Source organism: Opisthocomus hoazin, chromosome 5 (assembly GCF_030867145.1).
Source record: "Opisthocomus hoazin isolate bOpiHoa1 chromosome 5, bOpiHoa1.hap1, whole genome shotgun sequence".
NCBI lineage: Eukaryota > Metazoa > Chordata > Aves > Opisthocomiformes > Opisthocomidae > Opisthocomus > Opisthocomus hoazin.
Genome location: NC_134418.1, coordinates 42,095,262 through 42,120,085, shown reverse-complemented (window position 1 = coordinate 42,120,085; position 24,824 = coordinate 42,095,262). Strand labels below are relative to the sequence as shown.

General features: G+C 40.6%; 1 protein-coding gene across 1 annotated transcript in view; it reads left to right on the top strand.

The window, feature by feature from the left end:
* Positions 1 to 21,413, top strand: part of MGARP (mitochondria localized glutamic acid rich protein) — a 28,370-nt gene extending 6,957 nt beyond the window's left edge. Inside the window, exons 4-7 of the mRNA XM_075420984.1 lie at positions 418 to 657; positions 14,730 to 14,888; positions 15,545 to 15,593; positions 19,472 to 21,413. Of these exons, the coding sequence (XP_075277099.1) occupies positions 418 to 657; positions 14,730 to 14,888; positions 15,545 to 15,591 (446 nt within the window). The 3' untranslated portion in view covers positions 15,592 to 15,593; positions 19,472 to 21,413. The remainder of the gene's footprint in view (positions 1 to 417; positions 658 to 14,729; positions 14,889 to 15,544; positions 15,594 to 19,471) is intronic.
* Positions 21,414 to 24,824: the final 3,411 nt, after the last annotated feature.

The following is a 24,824-nucleotide window of genomic DNA, read 5'->3' as shown; positions in this document are numbered from 1 at the left end:
GCAAACAGGGCAGGGATCCTGCTCCCTCTGATGCCCCTGAGTGCGTTGTCACTGGCCCTTTCAGCAGAGTGCGTTTGGAGCAACACGTGGTGGGGTCCTTTTTTTATCCTTCCCTGCACTCACACCTCTGGCAGTCACTTGCTTTAAGCCACAGTTTCTTTTCTTTTTACACTGAAGCAGTTATGAAGCTTGGTAATTAAGAATATGGTTTCCTTATCTTGTAAACATCTTTTTGGGTGCTACATTAGACAATATGAGGGGATTAATTATTGATTTCTTGACGTTGTTTGTGAGTTCTGATCCCAAAGCTTAGCTTCCCATTTTAAATTTAAATGAGGATGATGGTAAAAAGTAATTGGTGAATTTGTGTTGCATGCATGCACTTTACTCTCTTTATTATATTAAATAAATCCTTAGAAGGTGACGAAGAAGAGACGGCTGAAGTCACCAAAGCAGAGACAGCCACGGAAGAGGCTGATGCAGTAGCTCCTGCTGGACCTGCAGCACAGGATGAGAGTGCTGGGGTATCCCCAGGAACTGGAGGGGAGAATGACGTACCGGCTCCAGAGGCATCATCCCCTGCTGTGGAGGAAGCACAGCAGGAAGCTGCTGCTAATTTGGAAGTTGCTGCTAACTCAGAAGCTGCTGCAGTGCAAGGTTAACTTACGAATGCGGTTTTTGCGTGCGTGTGTTGTGGGTTCTAAAACTCTGCCTCTTACTCCAGAACATTAAGAACAAACGTCAGTATTCCTAATGGAGTTTGTCCTGCGGTGACAACTAATTCAGGTGTTACCTTAACATATCATGAGTGTAAGGTGGTTATTAAATCAGTGTCTCTAAAAGCATGCTGCCTGTGGCAACAGAGTTACTGTCTAAAACTAGTAGAGTGAAAATTTATTTCACTACCCCATTCTGTTTCTCTTCTTTAAGACCTTATATTAAGGTGAGCATGTAGTATGATCAGTTAAACAGTTGTTTCGGTGACCTGGTCCTGATTCTTAAGGGTTTGTTAAAGAATCTAAACACTTTACTGGCCATTCCTAAGATATTCACACTAAAGCATTATAGCTGTTCTGTCAATGTAACTACAACAGAATCTTGCATAGCAACCAAAACGTTGTCATGATCTCATATATTAGGGTAAAAATGTCAAAATTCACAAATTGGTATGAAATGCTTAAATCGATTAGTGGCTACATATTCAGTCATATCATGGCGTTTTAAATATTTTGGTTTACTGTGCTTTCTAAAAACAATCACAGTAGTACAAATGCAAACCTATCCATAAATTGCACAAAATACAGGATTATAATTTAACTTGATTTTTTTTAGCTTTTTTTTTTTTTTAACACTACTGACCTGTGAGAATGGGACAATGGCTTATCTATCCTCTGGCCTCTTGATTTGTTCAGCTACAGTTGGAAGGGACACACATAAAGCAATTACAATTTCTCTGTCCATAGCAAAGCAGCAAACATCTGCATGTGGTGTCTTTGGTTAAAAAACAAACCACCATCACCACCACCAAAAAAACTTGCCAGCCTACCATGAAAGAGAAACTTCATTCTAATTCTTGCTTTGGAAGGGAAGACTTCATTGTGGCTGTAGCAATATGAAAACCACTGAAGCAGTTTTCTGCTTGACTTAGACATGGAATCTTTACTGTGTACCTATGTTTGATTTGCTTTGAGAAAACAAACATGTACTTGAGAGGTTTTATCTAAAACACAGGTCAAACTGAGATTAAAACTCTTTTGACTGCTAGTCCATGGGAGGTTATCATAGTACCTTGAAGGGTATTAGCATATTCTAGAATTGTTTTCGTCTTTTTCCTTGGTGACTCCAGTGAGGAATGGATGCATCTTAATTGCCTTTTTAACAAATGAACTTGAGAAACGGTGCAGCACTTCAAACGACTGACTTTTCTGAAAGGTCTAGGTATGAATGTGATTTTAATTCCTGTGTGATAGCTCACGAGCTTGTCGGCAAAACAACCCATTACAAGTAACATTTTAAAACAATAGTTGGTCCCACCTGCTAAAAGTAATATAGCTAATAAAAAGTACAAGTAAGTATATTTGTAGTGACTATTACTGTTTACATATGAAAAATATTTATAAAGTAGTATTTAAAATACCTAGAGCCTTAAAAATTTCTGTTTCTATGGAATATTTAGACCATTTCATTTAGAAAGGAAGTTGTCTGGTATCTGTTGAAGTTATTGAATTAGAGCTGTTAAGAGATATGTTTTAAAATATCTTGCAGCGTTTACCTCTGTTGCTCTACAGAGCAATTGCAAAATTTCACGTTAAGCAGTGGGCACTTGATTGTACCTAGAAGTGGTTGAGTATTGCTTTCACATTGCCCGTCTAGGGGTATTTGTTAATTGTTGGATAGAGTAGAATGTTCTGTGTGGTAGATATTCCTGCCACTCTGTTGAAGAGGAAGCAGCTGTGATCTTCCCTGAGAAACGTTGTGCATAAGTGGATCAAGTCTGAGGATCTAATTCTAGACACGGTGGCTTCATGTAGCTAGCGGTCACTACTTTGTAAGAGGAAAGATGTCTTGTAATTGTTAGTTACTGCTGGTGTTGACTGGAAGTGGATGTCCTATTTAGAAATTACTGATTTCTTAGATCTATTTTCTCTGGCAACGTACTTACTGAAGAACACAGCACTAGAACAACGCTTCCGTTATGTTGCTATTTGTAAGGGATTTTGAGGGTCAGTTCAGGTGTCCTCTGTCAAACCTTGCTGCAGTAGTTATTTGCTGTGTGGTGAAGCTGGCAGAAACGAACCTGTGGGATATAAAATTGCTGAGAAACCTCTACGTGTTGTTTCAGCCATCTTCCTTCCAACCTCTGATCAGGGTATTGCGTATTAGCTAAAGCATTCCGTATCAAGCAGCAGAAGCTGTACTTCCCCTCAGTAATTACTAGTTTCTAAAGCAAGGGAGTGTACTGCCTGGTGTAGCGTTGCCTGATCTCTTTGACGTGTCTGGAGTGTTAAAACTTGCCTCTGCAAACAGTTGTCTCATGCCACTGGTGACCGGTGAAGGCTGTTGTAAATCACTGTTGGTAGCAGGTGTGCCCAAGTCAAGGGCGAGCCCTGTGGATCCCTCAAGCAGTTCACCTGAGGTTCCTGCACTGGGGTTAAGGGGCCGTGGCTGCCCTGCTCCTGCCGCCCGGTCACCTTAGCGTTCGGCTGCTCCGCTCCTCCGGGCACTGTCTGCAGGAGCACAGCACGACCGCTGAAGCGGTTCCTCCCTCGGATCTCTCTCGAAGGAACTGGTGGGGGCCTCTGGCTCTTGACTGCGTGATGGGTTTAACAAACGGCATGTGGTCTTGCACGCATGAGCTTAAACCACTATCCCCTTCCTTTAAGCTATGTAAAAACTAGTTTCTGTTGGCATAATGCTTAAAAAATAAGAAGATGGTATTTTGATTCAAAAGTTCTCTGCTCTCTGTGTGCCACTTTGTTCAGTGTTTACTTGCAGTGAACAGCTATTTGTGTTTTTAAAAAAATTAATTTTATAATTAAAATCCTCCTGGAAATACTTTTCAGTTTTCTATTTAATCATCTTTATCATTTGTGTTCTCTCCATTTAGAGGAAAAAGAAGTGTATCTACATTTTTACTGAGGTAGAGAAGGATTTTTCTTTCAGAACTGCCCAGGGAAATGCAGGCTTACTTTGAAAAGAATACTTGTTTAAATATTTTTTATTAGCTTTGTTGGTAGCTTGGTGTTACTTCTGCAGATGAAGGCGCAAGTATTTTTATCGTTACCAGTAAACCTCTGCATTTACAAATTCAATTGTTTCTTTTAATCTATAAGGCTTTCTGTAATAGCTTTGGAAGTGCGAGGTGCCAGTGGATGTTTGTCTCCAGCTCCAGTATACGTACATATGTGTGTATGCGGATAACATGAATGTGTGTTTATGCATGGATGTGCAAAAAAACCCAAGACAAAACCAAAACAAAAAGAAACCCCAACCCTGGAGGTAGGTACTTAACACTTAATCAGGGTAATTTCAATTTTAGAAAGTTAATTACAATTCTACCTGGCTGGAATTTTCTCCTTGCCTCAATTTAAGCAATTTACAACCCACTACTGGTATCTGGAATTCCGTGAAATACTGCTGCCAAAAAAAGTACTGTACCGCGTTACTCTGATCCCAAGGTTTTAGCATCCTCTAAATTCTAGTTTTCTGAACCTTTGTATTACTTGAGCTGTTGCGCTGTGACTCTCGGTTCCTGCCTGGTGCTGGTAAGTTTCCTGCCATTCTTCTTCTCATGTACTCTGTGTCTGGGGCCCATGAATTAAGATCAGTTAGTCTTCAGATAGAACAAATGCCACGCAATGCATAGATTGGCAAGCTGCTATTTGGATTGGGCAGGGTTGTTGCGTCTGTGACTTGCAGTTTTTGGTTTGGCACTATAAACTTTTCTCCAGCTCCAGTATTGAGGCTTGAGGTTTTGGCATTATCAACTGAAACAGCAAAAGCAACTAGCCCAAAACCGTGCTTTCTGGGACTCCTGACTTCTCTAGCGTAGGTTCTTTTCTAATTTTGTAAGTATTGAAGGACGTGGTCTCTTCTCTGTTGTTCCAAACACTGGTTGAGTGAGTAACTAGGTTTGGGGAGGATTAGTGTGTGAATGTGCCGGTATTTTCCACGTTAAGCCTCGAATGGCATTACAATGCCAGTTGTCTGCAGCCTAGAGAAACAAATACCAGCTGCACTGGACAGGAGTTGCTGCTTTCTGGGCAGGACTTTTGCTGACCCGACCGCACAGTGATGCCAAGTGGACAAAAACACTTGATGTAATCAGTGTGCGTTGGTTTTGCTTGGTAAATTTTGGTTGCTCCTTTGAAAACAGAATCACAGAATCACAGAATGGTAGGGGTTGGAAGGGACCTCTGTGGGTCATCTAGTCCAACCCTCCTGACGAAGCAGGGTCACATACAGCAGGCTGCACAGGACCTTGTCCAGGCAGGTCTTGAATATCTCCAGAGAAGGAGACTCCACAACCTCCCTGGGCAGCCTGTTCCAGTGCTCCATCACCCTCAGAAGGAAGAAGTTCTTCCTCATGTTCAGACAGAACTTCCTATGCTTCAGTTTGTACCTATTGCCCCTTGTCCTGTCGCTGGGCACCACTGAAAAGAGTCTGGCCCCATCATTTTGACACCCACCCTTCAAGATATTTATAGGCATTTATAAGGTCTGCTCTCAGCCTTCTCTTCTTCAGGCTGAACAAGGCCAGCTCCCTCAGCCTCTCCTCGTAGGAGAGGTGCTCCAGTCCCCTCACCAACAATCTAAGTGGGTAAAATGTGGTCCGTTACTTTCTATGAAGAGTGTTAAAGAAAATGCCTAGCTTTAATATATGCAGTTTATGTTAACTTGCACTAGTTTTCCTTGTGATCCGTTCCAATCAGTAGCTAGATGTTTGTTAAAAAAACAACCAACCCCAACGTGAATTACTTCTCATGGCTACAAATCCTTGTTACAGAATATAAAACAATATATTTGCAATTGCTCATACTTATTTGGAGGCTTTCAGAATGACGGTGCTCAGCAGAACACACACATCCTTCCGGGCATTTGTTTGTGTGAGGAAGGAGGAAAAGCTGTGCAACCTGCAGCTCTTCACAGCCTTAAGTGCTGGGGTGAGATGCAGACTGGATGGGGCTGGGCAGACCTTATCCCTTATGATTGTACCACGTGTTCACAGTTGGACCTTGTGAAAATAACTACACTTTTCTTTCTCTTCTCAACCTTGTATAGACCAGAAGCATCTCGTAACAGGCCTGTTAGTGGCCATTTTCATATGTATCATGTCATGGCGTGAAATGGGTCTCTAGGTGTAGATTGGTGTAACACAAGACAGAATCAGGGAAAATATTCATATAATCTCACAAATCTGTGCTTAATTACCAACTGTAATAAAGGTTTTCTATTCTGAATTTCCTTCTATAGAATTTTTTTCTCCTCATTGATTGTGGTAGACTAAGCTATCTAAATTAGGCTCTAGAAAGTTGAATTAGGTGAATAATATCCTACTGGGGAAGTATCCATATGTGTGGAACTCCTGTTGGGTATTTCTGGTTCTCATTTATCATTTTCTTGATCCGTCCCTTGGGCTGCTGCATTTATCTCTCTGATTGCCATGCACCGGCCACTAGTCTCTTCTCTTTTCCTTCTGTTTTTCCTTTGTAAAACTGAGCTTGTAGATGAGTCGTCATAGCGTAACTGGAACAATCTCTGTAGGAATAACGTGAACAATATATAGAGAAGGCTTGTGTAAAGTTGTGAGCATCTGAAGACACAAGCTGGTAAATGGAGAGACTGTTTGGTTTTGATCAACTTAGCTGAAAAGAGAATTTTACAGCATGCGCTGGCTGGGGAGGAAGATTCCAGTAAAATGGGAAAAACCTAGAACTTCCCAGCTAAGATTACAAACTAATAAGTGGAGAACAACTACATAAAATAACTGTCTTCCAGTTTGTCTGCTGTAGAACACAGGGATGAGTAGTTGCTCAAAAAAAGATTAAAGCTGCTAAATTGACATAAAGTGAATAATGCCTAAATGATTGTCACTATTAAGGAGAAACTGGACTTACTGATTTTTACTAATATTTGTAGCTCATTGTCAAGACTTAAAAAAGCCCCACTAAAATAACTTTATTTCTTTAAATTGGAAAGCAAGAACTCACTTTGGTCAACAAAAACTGTTAGCACTTATTTCACCTTAAGTAGTATTACCTATGCTGTTTGAAAATTTTCTGTAAATGCAGTATGCAGAGGAATGGCATTAGTGCCCTGCTTTGGAGAAAATGGCAAGAGGGACTCCTTTCTGTTCTGCTGTGGTGGCAGTTCAAACAAGAATGGTAACAATGGAATTTTTATATTAATTTTTGGGCAGCATTTCTCATTGCAGAGAGAAACATCCTTTTCAAAAAACAACATGCTGAACTTTGGTTGCTCCTTTGAAAATAATCTAAGTGGGTAAAACTTGGTCCGTTACTTTCTGTGAAGAGTGTTAAAATACCTAGCTTTAATATATGCAGTTTATGTTAACTTGCACTAGTTTTCCTTGCGATCCATTCCAATCAGTAGCTAAATGTTTGTTTAAAAAAACAACCAACCAACCAACCCCAACGTGAATTACTTCTCATGGCTACAAATCCTTGTTACAGAATATAAAACAATATACTTGAAATTATCTGAGGTATTATAAACTACTCCGGGTTAATGTGGTATGCACTGTTATGCTTTTATTCTGATCATTACAGGCATCTCTGAATCTTTTTTTGATCGTTCATTGTAGAATAAGCTTTCTTGAAGTGAGCCCTCTGGTCATTAGTACAAACTAATGAGACTTTTTTCTTAGGAACTAGTGACCTACATTAGGCACAAACAACCTGCGAAATGTTTGGTTGAATTAAGTTGTTTCTTTTCTTGCTGTATGGAGTGAAGAATTGTTTGGTTTTTTTCCTTAAGAATGTACTTCATAACACCGTGGTTCGGGCTCTCACTGGACTTCATGGATTTTAATCTGGATTACTTACGGATGGTTTGCAAAAAGAAAAAGCTAACATTTTTATAGCAGCAGGATTATTAGACATCCCAGCCTTGCTTTGTTAACCAGTTTCTCAAAGACCTTGAGCTCTCGAGCCTCTGGTTTGGGTTTAATTTACGGAATAGCTGAAATGCCAAGGGGAGAAACCTCCCGACGCCGGCAGGCTCTTGTGAGGTGTTGCTGGGTCGGGGGGCTGAGCCTGCCTTCGTGCCCTGTCCAGACAACACGCTTGTTACACAAACGACTGCTTGAGAGCAACGTGGGCTTCGGCAGTCACCAGCCTGTAGTTCTTGTCCTGTGCCGTCAAGGAACTGATCGATCTGACTGAAAAATAATCACTGCTTTTCCAAAGAATTGTTAGTTCCCTGAGTCACGTTAGTGTGTAGAGACGAGAGGTTTATTTTTTCCTCTCTGAAGCTCAAGTGCTGAATTCACAGTGTTGGAGAGAGGCATTGGTCTGTGGTTAACCACCCAGCAGATTTTTTTCTGTTTTAAGCCAAATGTTTGAGTGTTAAGTGTTCCTCCTTTCCAAAGAGATGGGTAACTTACTCTAGCTGGTGATAATGATAAATGGTCACTCAATGGAGTTTACTGGGGAGAAGCTTTTCAGCCTGAGGAGATATGTAAACAAAAGCATCGCATTCTGGTTTGAGTCGTTCTCTAAAAAACTGTAAATGAAATATTGTTTCTGTTTTCACAATTAAATTTGGCTTTCTTTTTTTTCCATTTGAAATCAGTGTGTGACATTGGTTATGTTATAGGCAGCTTGAAATAGTAAAGCCTTTTTTTGTACTCCAGCTTTGGTCCGTTCGCTCCAGGCAGATTCCATTTGTATTATGCTGGCTAACTTGTATTATTTGAGCTTGATAAAGCCAAATTCTTCTGCAGAGAACATTTTTAAAAGTGATTGAACCTGACATTCTGCATTACAAGTACCAGCGTCATCCTGACTGCTTAAAAAAAAAAATCACTATATGAAGAATACTGCTTTAAGTGAAATTCTTCACTCAGAAATGTGTATTTTTAAATATCTTTTAATAATTGCAGGAAACCACTGCCTCTTCATATTTTTTTGTTGTTGTTTCTAACTGGAAATACCACTTCTAAAATGAATCAAAGGATTAGGATTAGAATAAAAATAGAATAGTTTTAAATATACTAGTAGGGAGATACAAAACTGGGGGAAAAAATATAGGCTGTAGTCCTGAGAAGGCTGTGGTTATCTTGTATGATCTTGTTATGAAACTTCCATCCTGGGGGGAGAAAAATCCCCACCTCTCTCCAAGCAATGAAAAAATTAATATAGGTTTCATTTAAAAATCTGGAACAGCTGTCTTCTCCATATGTGTTGTAAGTAAGGAAAACTTACTTACAAAGCCACTTAAAAATACAAGGTAAAAGCTTAATCTCCACTAGGATTTAAAAATATGATGTACAAGTTAGTTTAATTATGCGTACAGGCTATTTGTACCATTTGTCTGTAAATTGGTATCGATAGACATTAAAAATAATAGAAAAAATTTCAACACAAAAGCACTCTGAACAAGGAGAGCATTTGCAGCAGTGCCAAGTTGCCTGGCCAAAGGTGGTAAAACTTTTGCTGTAGGCATGAAACTCTAAATTCCACACTTTTTAAAAAATTTGGACTTTTCCTTCTTTTAACACCACTCTATGGCAGACAGCTTCTGCTATTTTTACATGGTAAGAGAAAGATGCATTTCTTTCATAAGGTGAAGTGTTTCACCCTCATGAGGAAGGAGAAAAGCAGTTCTTTTTAGAATAATTCCTTTCTATATGTAAAATAAGTTTGGTTTGTTTTCTTAACCATTAGTTGCTAACTAGCTGCTACCTCAGTGGAAGTGGGAAGACCTAACCCTCACATTCACATGGCTGATTTTTTTTCAGGGCTGCTCTCAGCTTTAAAGCAGTAGTTTAAATTAGCACTAAAGAAACCTCAGTGTTGTAACAGAGGAAGGTACCTTGCTCCCAGAGCAGTCCAAGCTTGCGGACAAGCAGAAATTCTCACTCCCGACTTGTCTGCTTACTCCTCTTGGCAATGCTGACATGACTACAGACCTGTAGAATAAGTAAAGAAGACAACCATTTATTTCTTCTTGATCTTATACATCGTACTGCTTTCTTCAGGAATTGTGGTCAATGAACCCTGATGTATGAAATAATACATGCATATTGGACAGCTGGTAGTTGGCTTTGTTAGCTTTCGCACGTGGTATGTGGTACAAAACACAGCTTGGAAAATTCAGCTTTATGAACGCTGAACGCTAAAGCCTGACAATATATGCCCTGTAGAAATGCTATCAGAGACAGTATTGTCCATAAAGATTCTTGCAAGAACCAAGTTCTTGGCAGATTTCAGATTCCGCTTATCATCATCAGTGCCAACTCAATGCGCTCCGTGCCTCCCTCCCTTTCACCTGCCTGCTTCAAGGTCATCCTGGTGCGTGTTGCTTCCAGCGTGGCAGGACATGACTGCCAGTGTGAGCCCGTTTGATTTCAGACTAGAGATTTATGTTCCAGACAAAAATCCAGGCTGGTTCTGCATCAAAACTCCCTCAGGGAAGTTGGAAAGCTTGTTTTAAATGTGTGAAAGCTTTGGGGGAAGAGGCCGTGCAAACAGTAGGATCTGGGTTCTGAAAGTCAGTCCCTGTGCGTGGGGTTTTGTGGTGATTCTCTGTTGGGTTTTTTTATTATTAGTAGGAGAAAGTCAATCTGTGTGTGGGGGAGTTATTTTTTATTATCTGGAGCAGATGAGTCAGTGACACAGGGCGTGCAAGTCCCTGCTTATTGTGCTTCTCTGTTCTGCGGGAATGCTGAGCTTGCCAATATTCAGACAATTCAACTGATGATCATGAGGATGCAGAAGTGCCCTGGATTTGTTTTCTGTTCTGCTGTAAATGCATAGAGTCCTGCTCTCTCAGTGCTGCAACTTTAGCACTTGTAAGAGTAAAAACTGCCTTTAAAGACTGCTGGAATAACGACTTTATACAGGAAGAAAGCAGCTTTTTTTTTTTTTAACTGAAATGATAGGCATAGCTTCCTAAAAATACATATGTCTAAGTGAAACTAGATGTTGGTTATTGTGCTAACAAGTTACTGGAGCTTCTTAATGGTGCTGCTTTATTTAAAAAAAAAAAAAAAAACACTTTAAAAAGAAAAACCTAATTTCCTTTTGTAAAATCAATTTCCTTTTCTGTATTTACTCAAACCAGATGTGTTTTCATAACATAAATGGTTTGGTATTGTGTTTGGTGCATGTGTAATGTGCTGCTGGTGCTTGCCCAGTCATGTTCTGTTCCTGCATATATAATTTGCAACGACATGTTTCTTGTCTGGTAAAGCAGAGGAGCTGAAGACCACTTGATAGTGCATATAGCTATCCTGGGCAGAAGCAGGTCATATTGTTGTTGGAGTTCAGTGTTACATATAAGCAATGGATATTACACAGCTGTTGAGTGAGGTACTGATGGTTGCATAGTGGAAATATGTCGGGGTCTAACTCGCCTGAGGACGTTTGTCCTCAGAATCCTCGGTATGTTAAAATCCCTTTGGATGGTCTCAGAGCAGCTGTTGATGCAACATGCAAAGCCTAACCACTTGCTTACAGTTAGTAACTGTGACTCATTTGATTTCTCTGAGGACTGAAGTTCTTTTGTGTTATCTTCTGTTGAAATCACAAGGAAGTTAAGCTCTTAATACAGATCTGTAAGTGCAATAGTATATACAAGTGCCTGGAACAACTGAAGAAAACTGTAGCTACTGATACTGGGACTTAGCTACTTATCCCAGGGGAAAACTCAAAATTGACAAATGCCTGGTGAAGAAGCATAAGAAAAATAAATGTCAATTTTTCAGAAAAAATAGTTAATATTATACACAAAGGCTGAGATTTTGTTACCAGCGTAGTACCTTGTATGGAACTGTGAAGTGTATAGCTTCTGTAGCGTAATATAGCCTGCTAAGATGGGGGGACATGACACACCAAACACCCAATGAAACAGTAAAATTATGAAACCATTTAACTCTAGTGCTATTGATGGATGATGTGGGGTTCCCTCCCTTTGAATCAAGGAAAAAAACAAACAACCCAACTTTGGTGAATACAAGAAGAAACTAAAAAAATCAAGAACATTCCCATTTTTGGCAGATTTTAAATTGTATGGGTCAGGGTGAATCATCATTTGACTGGGACCAGTTTGACTGGAATACTGCAAGTGGGTGTTTCGTTAAAGATGTTAAGGAGCTAAAGTAGCATTGTATAATATCGATAATAAAGCAGCTGGGCATTCAGCGGAAAACATAATACAAGCAGCACTTAAATACCATGTATCTTCATTGCAAAGATGCAGTTGCACAGTGCAGATTATTTTGTTCGGTCAAAGCCTGTAGAAACCGTAAGAATGCTGCCATAAATCGACAAAATGGGTCATAGTCATTGCTGCAGAAGGAAATACGGGGGCTTTGGAATTTTAAACTGATCATCATTCAGAAAACAACACAGAACTATTGAAGATGCTGTAAAAAAAAATAAAGAAGCTTACATTTTTTAGTATTTGAACTAACAAAAGTTAGAAGTGATTTCATCTATTAATTACTGTAGAGTTTCACGCCAGACTTATTAACAACTTTGCAATAATTGAACAGACAGAAAATTAAATGCTTCTTCCAAGGATTATGGAAAATGAGTCATCATTGTACCAGGCATAGATTAAAATCTCTTTTATGAAATAGGATGTTACCACAGGATTTTACATGGAACAACTGTGAGAGATTAAGGGGGACAAAAAAAAACATGAACTGCATGCAGATTTAAAAAAAAATAAGGTGGAGAATAGCACTGAGATGAAATTTAACATTTAGGGTAACAAAAAGAAGTTCCTAAACTTTGTAATGCTTTGTGCTACCAGCTGATGAGTAGGAGAGGAGGTGAGGGACTCGGGGAGTTTGTCTGATGTTCCCTGCAGAGACGTGGCTGTGTGGCGGTCCCGATTCTGACAGAGGCAGGGCGCTTGTTCTCGGCTTGCCAGGTCGTCATTCATCTGGTGTTGCCTGGGATCACAGAATTCCTTAGGACAGGGAAAAACTTGTTGACCTTGTGAGTGGGATACAGAGCATTTGTTCCAAGACTGAGCTGTGTACAAACCACCAAAAAACACACCGATATTTATTCAGTATATCAGATTAAAGCTCAAAATAACTTATGGTTATAGATGGTTCTTATTTTCATGGTGCTCAAAGCACCAAAAGACACTTAGCTAGCTTGCTGCAGTTGCAATAGGCCAAAGAAATTATACCAAAATTATCTTTATGGGCCAGTCTGAATCTTTGCTGGGGATAATGCCTCAAGGCGCAGAGGTAAGGGATGACCCAGTGCAAGCTGCCACCTCTGGTGCTGCCGTGAGCAAGTGCACGTGGACCACCAGCTACTGCCAGCTTTTTCTTCTCGAAAAGAGCAAGCCATCAGGAAGGTAGCTCCTGCGAAACCCTAGCCATGTGTGCTCAAGGAATGGACGTGAAAGCCACTCAGATTTCTAAAAAATGAAAGTACCAGCTAGAGTTTTCTGCAGACCAAGGACAATTACTGATATGTACAGCCACAAGTTTACAAAGACGAGATGCCTGTCACAACAAGGCCCTTTGTATTTCAGGAAGTGACAGCTACTCTGGATGGACACAGTGGGAGGAATCCATATTTTCTGGCAGTAGATTGCCTTTCTGACAGCCATAAAGAATATTTCAGACCATAGCCAAATCTTTAAGTACAAGTGGTATACGTGTTAAGGTTTGTTTTCAAGGCAGGTATTCCTGTAGGTGACAAATAAACACAATTCCCATTCAAAGGAAGTGAGGTTTTATTACAAGGCAGGAAAGTCCATGTTGCTCCCTCTACTTGCTTACTGATCTACTCTTCTTAGCACGAAAGAAATTAAAACACTGAAACATCACAAGAAATGAACAAAAATTATCACGAAATACTATAAGCCAGAGAGCAAGGTTTTGGTAATATAAATTGCATGCCTGATGTTGCAAACTCAAACCCAGCAGCTTGTTTACTGCATTACATGAAGTGATGCTAGCTATAAAGTTTCTAATGTTCTGAATTTCAAATGTACTATATTTATATCATAGCTGTTCCCTATAAAGACAAAGGTAGCAATTCCTGATTTTCTTTCCCTGTTGCTGCTTCAAAATTCAGTCAGTATTGTGCAAAATAACATGGGATAGTTGATGTCCAGAATATGCTGTATTTAAATACCCGCATGCTGATATTTGGAAAAAGGCATGCGATGGGAGCTCTACAAAACTCCTCTGTACTGCATTTGTTGAACTTCTAATGAAGCTGTTCAGTTAGCTGTATTTAACATACATGTATCTTAGTATAGGACACAGTTTGTAACAACAAAGTCCCTGCAAACATTCTCCTGACAAGCAGTTAAGGTGTGTGATGATGGAGACCTCCAATAGGAAGGTTAGAAGAATATGGTAAGCGAGATCTTAAAATGTAACTGCTGGGTGATGTGTTCAGTCTCCCTGCAGAGTGTGTCTGTGTACAGACATATTAATAGACATATTAAAGACTTTTTATACATATAGATTGCTTTACCCTTAAGGAGTACTGAAACATGGCTAGTTGGCAATCACGCTGCACCGGAATTGCAGCCCGATGTTTGGACATTTCTACATTAAAACCACTTGTGACATCTTTGCAAGGATATAAGGAGTATATGTGTAATGTCCTATCCTGTTGATCAGACTAGGATTATTTCCATGGAAACTTTACCATTATTGTCTTGCACATCATTAATAATTTGACAGAAATCAGAAAAATTAAAATGAGGGTATCTGTAAATGAATAGATACCTCAGAGAATACGTACCTTTTTCTAAAGACATGAAAATAGCTCTTGTTTGTAGTTCTCTGCCCCAGGGTTGGGAAAAATTGGACTTTCCCTGGAATTCCACTTGCAAACTTTTACTTGCATGATAAAATTTAATCATCTGATAGATCCTGTTGCCTTCAGTTACTTCAGACACGTATGTTAGGCAGGTATCTCACGCTTTGTGAGCATTGACTGCTCGCCCTCACTTGTGCCGGTGAATGGAAAGACAAATTATCTCTCTAATTTGATTCATAGAAACTGTGAGTGAAGTCTTGGATGTTGCAGCTTCTTCTGCCCATGAGGAAAACTTAGACAGTGTCAAGGAAGGAGTAGCCTCGGCAGCTCAAGAGATTTCGGATGCATCCTCAAGGAGCCACGACGCTGATGCTGAGGAGTCGGGGCAGACTTCAGAAGGTGCAAGAGTAGAGCTGGGTCTGAAATGTTTTGTCTCTGAAAAGCACTAACAGCTGTTGGCACTGGGCTAGCTGCAAGAGCATGCAGAACTCAAGTGATGCGATGTGGCTGCTAGCAATCACTGTGCCTGGCATCATAGCGTTAGCAGAAAATTTAATTTTGAAATTATATGCCACACAGTAGAAATAGGTATTGCTAAACTGGACTGCAGGGGTGTTTTCAGCTCAGTGCCCTGCTAGGTGGCTAGATGTAAAGTTCGTTAAGAACAAGAAATTCTCCCTTGTGCTTCATATGATGTAACACACTTTTCTAACATCTGACTTAATTTGAAAAATAGAATTTTCTTTCTTTTCTTCTCTACAATTTCTTTTCTTTCTATTGAAGTCGAATGCTATAATTGAATGCAAAGAAAAAAGTGTGTTAAAATCATCACTGCGGAGATTTTCAAAGGAGTCAGAAGTTTGGCCTCTAAACTCTTCTATAATTAGCATTAAAAAGCTAAAAGGAAAAACTCTGTATACCTAGTATGACTTTTGTAAATGGTATGTGTTTAGTCCAAAGGACCCTTTGGACTAAAGGAAACAAGTTACTCGACTATTTGTCGTGGAATAAATTGTTTCCAATGTTTCATATTGGTGTTTTGTCTCTATTTTCAGTTTCTGTGGAGGAGAAGGCACCTGAAGAAGCTGATAAGGAACCCTAAAGGTACGCATTATAATTGCAGCATGTGGTTTCCTGCTCTTCACCTTTCTTTTTTTCTCAGTTAGTGGCAATTGCAGCATGTGGTAAGTCTGCACATGTGCTCTGATGGTGAATTTGTATTTCTGCTCCCCAGAAGTTCACTGCAAAAAAGAACTTAACCAAAGTATTTCTTATTGTTTGATAACCATTGTTGGCATCTTTGAGAGGCTAGGGAGCAAAACTTTTCTATATCAATTGTCAGGCTGGGTATTTATTTATGGCTTTATCTTAGTCCCATGCAAACTACATAAAGACCCAACAGCTGTAATGTTCTTGTAGGCAAAAAGTGTTCTTTGGACATTGATTCAAATTATGTAGATGCTGGACTTCAGGATTATTGCCCTATACAAGTGAACTCTTCTTTTGTTATCCTCAGTGTAAACACAGGGAAGTTGTAACCTTCTGGACTGTTTTTTATAAAGACATTTTTTCACAATTAGTCTTTCTGCACTTTTAGTTTGTGCTAATGAAAAATACTGAATAGAGTATTCTTACTGTTTTGCTAGTATCTTGCTCAGTTGGCTTTATTACTTTATAGAATAAAAAACTTTGTCCGCAATATTCTTACTACTTTGCTATCCCTGTGACTCCCATTTCCAAAATGGACTGTAAGATGGCGATAGAAACCTGAAGGAGTAAAAAGTTTGGCTGAAATATGAACATGAATCTTAGTAGAAAAGATATTGACTAGAATAGAAACAACTGAAAATTGAGCAAATAAACCTACTGGGTCAGGAATTCTCACTTATTTTTGCTGCTAGTTAACAATTCACACACTAATTCTTGGAGCACTGGTGCAAGAGAAGCAAACAGAGCAAATAAAGTTACTTTTTCAAAATCACATACTAAATACACTTATACAGCCTTAGTGTTATATTCTGAGTCCTTTGCAAATGCATGTTTGCCTATTCCATCATCCACTGCAATACAAAATAAGTTAATGCCTATTATCTTCTTGTGATAAAAGGCAAATATTTTTCTCAAGCTGCGTGGTCTTTTTCCACGTTGTTTTAGCATTCAAAACTAAGGAAAAATTCAAAGCAAAGCCAATGCCATGATTATTAAATAATTTACAAAATGCTAGTGTAAGATATGCTCCTCTACCAAATAGAATTTTTGTTTTATAGAATCATAGAATCATAGGTTGGAAAAGACCTCTAAGATCATCAAGTCCAACCATCAACCCAACACCACCATTCCTACTAAACCATATCCCGAAATGCCACATCTACACATTTTTTGAACACCTCCAGGGATGTGGACTCCACCACCTCCCTGGGCAGCCTGTTCCAATGCCTGACCACTCTTTCAGTAAAGAAATTTTTCCTAATATCCAATCAAACCTCCCCTGATGCAGCTTGAGGCCATTGCCTCTCGTCCTATCACTGGTTACCTGGGAGAAGAGACCAACACCCGCCTCACTACAACCTCCTTTCAGGTAGTTGTAGAGAGCAGTAAGGTCTCCCCTCAGCCTCCTCCAGACTAAACAGCCCCAGTTCCTTCAGCCGCTCCTCCTAAGACTTGGTCTCTAGACCCCTCACCAGCATCTTTGCCCTTCTCTGGACACACTCCAGCAACTCCATGTCTGTCTTGTAGTGAGGGGCCCAAAAGTGAACACAGTACTCGAGGTGTGGCCTCACCAGTGCCGAGTACAGGGGCACGATCACCTCCCTGCTCCTGCTGGCCACACTATTCCTGGTACAAGCCAGGATGCCGTTGGCCTTCTTGGCCACCTGAGCACACTGCTGGCTCACATTCAGCCGGCTGTTGACCACCACCCCAAGGTCCTTTTCCACCAGGCAGCCTTCCAGCCACCCCTCCCCAAGCCTGTAGCGTTGCATGGGGTTGTTGTGACCAAAGTGCAGGGCTCAGCATTTGGCCTTGTTGAACCTCATATCAGCTGGCCTCCGCCCATTGATCCAGTCTGTCAAAATCCCTCTTCAGAGCCTTCTGACCCTCAAGCAGATTGACACTCCCGCCCAGCTTGGTGTCACCTGCAAACTTACTGAGGGAGCACTCAATCCCTTCATCCAGATCATTGGTAAAGATGTTAAACAAGACCGGACCCAAAACTGAGCCCTGGGGAACACCACTTCTGACTGGCCACCAACGGGATTTAACTCCATTCACTACCACTCTGCGCTTGACCATTCAGCCAGTTCTTTATCCAGTGAAGAGTACATCCATCCAAACCATGAGCAGCTAGTTTCTCCAGGAGCATGCTATGCAGAACAGTGTCAAAGGCCTTACTAAAGTCCAGGTAGATGACGTCCACAGCCCTTCCTTCATGCACTAGGCAGGTCACCTGGTCATAGAAGGAGATCAGGTTGGTCAAGCAGGACCTGCCTTTCATGAACCCATGCTGGCTGGGCATGATGCCCGGTGAGCACATTCAGGATGAATGGCGCCATGATCTTGCCCTGAGAATAGTGGTTTGAAAGGGAACAGATATTTAATGAAAGTGGGTGATGTGCAGAAAAGTTGCAAGCATGTGCCTCTCAAAGCTGTTCTTTTTGCTCAAAGTGAAAGCTAAGGGGACCTGAGGATATCACATCAGAAAAAGAAGTTATCAAGACATTCTCTCCACTCTGGGACACATAAATGCAGTGATACAGAGAAAGCAATAGAGTTAGGAACCTTTTTTTTCCCCTGTAAACATCTTGCAACCCTAAAAATTGTTGCATTGTTATTCCAGATTTTGGTTTATACAACAAATACCCAATATAGCCAATTCAATTAATGAAGGCAGAGATGGTAACTGAAAGGGATGGGAGTGGGAGGGAACGTGAACTGTAGGAAGCACCTTTGATGGAACAAATTGAAAATAGGTGAAAAATAGATTAATCTGCTACCAGAATACAGGTCCACTGAATTCTGCTTAAACTGCTTGGGGTCTTTTGTCAAAAAATTACTTTTTATAAATGAAACATCACAAGGTTACAGAAAGGGTCTCTCGCTGAGTTCCAATTTGATCTTGCTGGGGGGAAAAATGTTTATAAAACATTTTACTACGTAGTGGTGCAAGATTGCTGGCTGAGATTTTCAAATTTACAAGTCAAGAGCCACAATGCATTCCCAGTCAGGAAAGAAATTTTTTTTTTTTTTTTAGTGTATGTTTTGATTGTAAACATGTTAGGGTATGGACCTGAACTTTAAGTTTGCAGTAAAACACATTATACTCTTTAAGGAATTCAAAGCAAAAAAAAAAAAAAAAAAAAAAAAATCAAAAGAATGTTGATGTGAGAATCAAATCAGTATCCAATTAACTTTTTAAAAAAATACTAATTATCTGGTGAAGGGATAGTAGTAATGGATGAAATCCTCAGATAAAGACTTGAACTGATGCTGAGATTGTGCCTGAGTAAGAATATACTATTGTTCCCCTTTCTTTCCAGAGTACAGCCGTTCTACTGTGTGTGGGTGTTGGCCCCAAATTCACACAGCTATGAAGCTACTTATATCAGTAATCTCTGCAAACACAATTGGTTTACCTCATGCTTAAAGTTAAGCAACTATTTGTAGAAGTAAGGCTTAGCGGAATGTGTCCCCTGTGCAGGGGAGTGCATTTATACCTGAGCAACATGGCTCAGGTATAGCTGAAGGATTCCTTGAAATTGAGCTTTGGTGGTGGTAGCAGAGCAAGTTTTCACAAGCCATCAGATAAGCATGATTTACGCAGTGGTAGTGTTTATATGCTGTAATTCACTAACCTGATAACGTGCAGTCAAATTTATAGTGTGCGTTATTTGTTTGCAAAGAAAAAGACCTGATGAATCAAGTCTGTTGCTAAACATCATTTATTGTTGCTTTCTCTAAACCAGATTCTTTTTTCTTTTTCCCAGTGAGCAGTGCTGAAGCCTTTGAAAAGTTAAGTGGAAAAATGGAAATACTTGTGGCAATCAACCAGCTGATTCCTGTGTGAAACCTCATACTTCCTTGAAGACATAAAAGAAATTGTGCAGTTTGTCATACCACACCCTGCTCATTAGGACCTGTATTCATTGCTGCAACAGACAACCTAATAGGATTTCAGTTGGTTAGAGAGACACTTCTGTGATTAACATCTCTGCTTTAGAAAATAGCATCCAGTAATAACGGTCAAAGCACCACCCGGCATGTCATAAATACACGTTAAGAGAAGCAGTAGGCTTAACTGAAACCATGAACTCGTTTTAGGTCTTTGCTGTCTCATTATAGAAATTGATTTCTTACTTTTGGTCCAAAATGTGGTGCATAATTATACCATTGTAACATTCCATGCTCAAATGTAAGTGAAGAGTTTTAACTAAGTTAAAAATCACTTGTTAGTGTTTTTAAATTAGGTCATGAGGAAAATAACAACCTTGTTTGCTCCCAAGTTTGGATTTGCGATTGTAAGCATAGGACATCTGGATCTGCAAGATCTAATTTTCCTCCTGCGTAAACGTTTTAGATGCTACCCTTCCCTGCACAATAATATCCAGGAGTAAACATTTTTAAGGCCCCTGCTTTGAGAACAAAACCTGTTTGCAAGTAGTAGCAATAGGTACTTTACAGCATGAAAATCAAAATAACACCCGTTGAAGATACCATCACTGATCGAAGTGGTGGCTCCTTCCTTGAGGGTGCTGGGCCTCATTCCTACCAAACGTTACTCAGCTTGCTGTAGTCTTTCTGTGTTGTTCTGTCTTAGCAGTGACATGCAGCGGTGGCAGCACAACACGGAGGTTTGAGAGAACACTCTTGTACAAATCACAAGCAATTTAGGCTATGGTAAAGCTCCTCTCTGAGGAGCAAAATCCCTGAGGAAGGCTATGCCACAGGTGTTCAAATGGACAAGGATTCTTAGGGACTAATAAAGAACAGAACAGCTAAATAATCTTGTCATGTTAGTATTACCTTAATAATGAAAAAATCTGTAATGAATAATGGGTTTGCATTACACTGTTCTTGTAACCCTCCATTGTGCTACGGGCATGTGCATGAGTGTGCAGCTACTACAACATTTTTACTGAGACCCCCACTTGCTAAAAAGCATTCCAGCCATCACAGAATGGTGGTAATTCTAAACCAGGGCCAAATAAGGTATATTATACACAATTTATGTAGAAAGTGTGAATTATAAGCTGTATCTGACTGCTTTCTCTTCAAGCAGAACTTTGGAAAAACACTGAAAGGGAAATTATAGCGTTATGGCATTCCTACCCATGGCACAAAGCAACACATGCTCCTTCCCCGATCATAAAGCAAATTATAATAGTGTTACCACAAAAATACAGCCTATTGCCCCTGTACGTGCTTAGGAATAACTCGAATAATGCAGAGGCAAAATCAGGCTTCAAGAAGCCATACCACAGCCTTCTGCTTAAAGAATAAAGCCACTGTGTTTAAAAGCAATTTTTGTAGACAAAGCTACTGGAATAAAAGTCTTAGACTGGTATTTTGTTGGATGAGAGTCTATTTATCTGGTAGATTAAACATCCTATGATGGATGCATACTCTTAAATGTTCCATTTCCTCATTTTCAGTAATTCCCAGTGAAAGAAACTGTTTCTAATTTCTGCAGCTGGCAGCAGGGTTTCTGAAATTGGAGGCTTTGCTGAATGTCGCTTTATCTCTGGAACCGCTCTGGTATATGGCAAAATACGTTAGTCCTTGGGAACAGATGCCTGAAGAATTGAAGCACAACCTATGGTGGGCTTTCCAAAGCTTTTAATCCTTCCGATTTCAAAACATGTGAGAGTCCCAGGATAGCCTGTACATACCCTTCCTGTCAGAGATCCTTTTTTTTTTTTTTTTTTTTTTTTTTTTATAAAAGACACTACTCTTGAAAGGAATATATTACAAACTCTAGCTGTGATGACATGTAGCACAGCATGGTCCACTTCAGCACTTGATTATCCTAGATTAACAGCAGAGATATTTTGCAGTTCGCAGAGGGCTGCTCTTCAAAATAAATAGCCAATAAACGCATGCAGAATGCCTGGTTGCCTAATCAGAAATTCTTTGTGTTACTGTTTTAGGTGGTCCCCAGCCATCATTGATCACTTTTATCAGCCACCCTAGTATGGAGTCGAATTACCACACAGATGAATATTTTTCTGTCCTTTAGTCTAGAAAAGTGAATTTTTGAGTTGCTACACAAAGGCTGTGATGAACCATAGAAAATGGTGAAAGAGTATTGGCTCATTGAGGAGAACAAGATCACAGCAGAGGGCAGACATAATGCATGACTAAAGGAGATGGGGCAAAAAGCTTCGCTCTTTACAATACACTTCAAAGCTCAGAGTAAAACTTGAGATTCCCGAATTTGTCCAAACTGCAGATTGCTCCTCTGCAGTCAGCAAGTATCCGTGAAACCAGCTGGCAAAGTGTTTCACCTCCCTCTAGCACTAGTTCACATGAAGGATGACAGCCTGTTGCTGTTAGCAGCAATTCACTCAGCTGAAGAGCTGGAGACAGAGGAAGTCCATCTAACAGTTTCAGTTTTACTCTTTGCCCGTGTTGATGTCAATATAGAATTTCAATCTTATTTTCATTTGCTTCTTAAAAACGTAAGACAGTTACTTAAAAAGATCATTCAAACTGCAAGTTGGTACTCAAAATTTGGAAAATCTGAAATACGTCAACCAACATTTCTTGTGCCTGTGCAGCAAGCTTTGATTATGTAATAAAATACTGGTTTTAATCTGTTTTTCTGGAAGAAAAACAACCCCACAAAACCCCAACAAACCCAAACCAAGCCAAGAACTGCGGCTGTGCTTTTTTTTCCACCTGTTGGTCTCTCTCCTTTCCTCTCCCTCACAAATTTTGAACCAACCCCAACTTCTTTTTTTTCCAGAGAGGTGGGAAGAACACAAAGTTCCCACCAGCTGAGCGATGACTAAGGAGCTCAGTAGCTTCTTTCGTTATGTTTGCCAGGAGATGAGCAAATGCACGTATTCAATGCAGCCGAGTAGCCCTTTGGTGGCCATAACCAGCTACTGCAGATGGTGTTTCCCCTCTGCTAGAGGTTAGGGGGTGAAAGACCAAGCCAGCAGCGCTGCAGGAGGAGAGCTGAGAGGGCACAGGCGTGTATGTGTATGGCATAGGGGGAGACATGCAGGGACAGAAGGCATTTTGTGTGAAAGGACATAGGAGCTAGTGCCACTTGGTCTGTGACCCATGGATTAGCACAGGGTGCTGTCCCCATTGCCACACAGACAGTTCTGCTCTGAGGAACGCTATTTGTCGGTTGTATGCTTTGCTCTTGCCCCGCTCACCTGCTGCAGAAGATGGAAGGTGCGCAGGATGATGGAAATAAAGTCCATCCCAGAGAAAAAGGCATCAAATGTCATTGTGGGTAACTGGATTTTCCTGCATTCTGGTCTTTACTCCTTTGTTTGGGATACTGTGGGGAGATGTTGCCTCCTCCAACCTTATTGGGATGGAAAGAAGGGCTAAAACTGGGGTTTTCTGTGCTGGAGTTTTTCCTTCCATTTGCTTGAACTAGAAACATAGAATGGTTTGGTTTGGAAGGGACCTTAAAGATCATTTACTTCCAACTCCCCTGACATGGGCAGGGATACCTTCCACTAGACCAGGCTGTTCAAAGCCCCATCCAAGCTGGCCTTCAACACTTAGAGGGATGGGGCACCCACAACTGCTCTGGGCAACCTGTTCCAGTGCCTCACCACCCGCATTGTAAATAATTCCTTCCTTTTATCTAATCTAACTCTACCCTCTTTCAGCTTGAAGCCATTACCCCTTGTCCTGTCACACCATGCCCTTGTAAAAAGTCCCTCTCTAGCTTTTTTGAAGGCCTCCATCAGGTACTGGAAGGCTGCTATGAGGTCTCCCTGAAGCCTTCTCTTCTCTAGCCTGAACAACCCCAGCTCTCTCAGCCTTTCCTCACAGGAGAGGTGTTTCAGCCCTCTGATCATCTTCATGGCCCTCCTCTGGACCCGCTCCAACAGCTCCATGTCTTTCCTGTGCTGAGGGCTCCAGAGCTGGAAGCAGGACTCCAGCTGGGGTCTCACGAGAGCGGAGCAGAGGGGCAGAATCCCCTCCCTCGACCTGCTGGCCACCGCTGCTTTTGACGCAGCCCAGGATACGGTTGGCCTTCTGGGCTGCAAGAGCATGTCTCTGGGTCATGTTGAGCTTCTCGTCAACCAGCACCCCCAAGTCCTTCTTCTCAGGGCCGCTCTCAGTCCATTCTCCGCCCAGCCTGTATTTGTGCCTGGGATTGCCCCGACCTGTGTGCAGGACCTTGCACTTGTCCTTGTTGAACTTCATGAGGTTCACATGGGCCCACCTCTCAAGTCTGTCAAGGTAATTAAATAATTAAACTACACATAATTAAACAGGTTGTTGAAATGGCATGATTTGCTCAGTGGTTTAGCTATCTGCAAATGTTCTCCGCTTCCTCTTGACATTTTACCAAACTCAAATGATGGCTTTAGCAAGCTCTGAAGGGCTGTTTGCAATTGATGTTCAACAGCTCCTGTATAACAAACAAATGGGAAGCTTCTGTGGAATAGAAGACTCTTCTTCATGTGGTCTGTTAATTATTTGTATCAGCTTCATGTGCATATTCAGTGTCTTTTAATTACCTAAAAATCTGGCTTGTTTAGTGATAAATAGTTTTCATTATTTTAAACCTTCATGACTTAATGATCTTTTAAAAGATATGTATGCGAGCTCTGGTTGTGCCCTAGGAAAATGCTATACATTGCTATAGTTTCTGTGCTTCGTCTCAGGAAGTTCGTCTGGCCGTACTTTGTCTCCTCAGTTCAGCATCAACTGCAGTATGCAAGCCAATTAAATTAAAGGGGAAAATACAGAGAATAAGTGGAAGAGGAGAGACAGTAATAGGTATTAAAACCATATTTCCTCTTTCTCTTTCCCTCTCTGTAATTAAATTAAATTACTGAGATCTGTGGAGATTCATTGGTCACCTTCCCATAATGTGATTTTTTTTTTTCCTGGCTTCTTTTCTCCTGCATAAGGCTATTTTCTTTCTCATTAGTTACTGGGAAATGTTATTCTCTAGTGAGAACTAACAGAATAATTAACTATTGGGCAACATGCACTCACATTATCAAGCAGAAGAGGGCACTAAATCAAAAGCAGTACGATTACTAAAACCTGGAACAGAGAAAGAATCCCCCATCCCCAAAACCTGGAGCTGAACAATGCAGGCAGAAATGAATAATGTATGCTTTTTTTTTTGCTGGA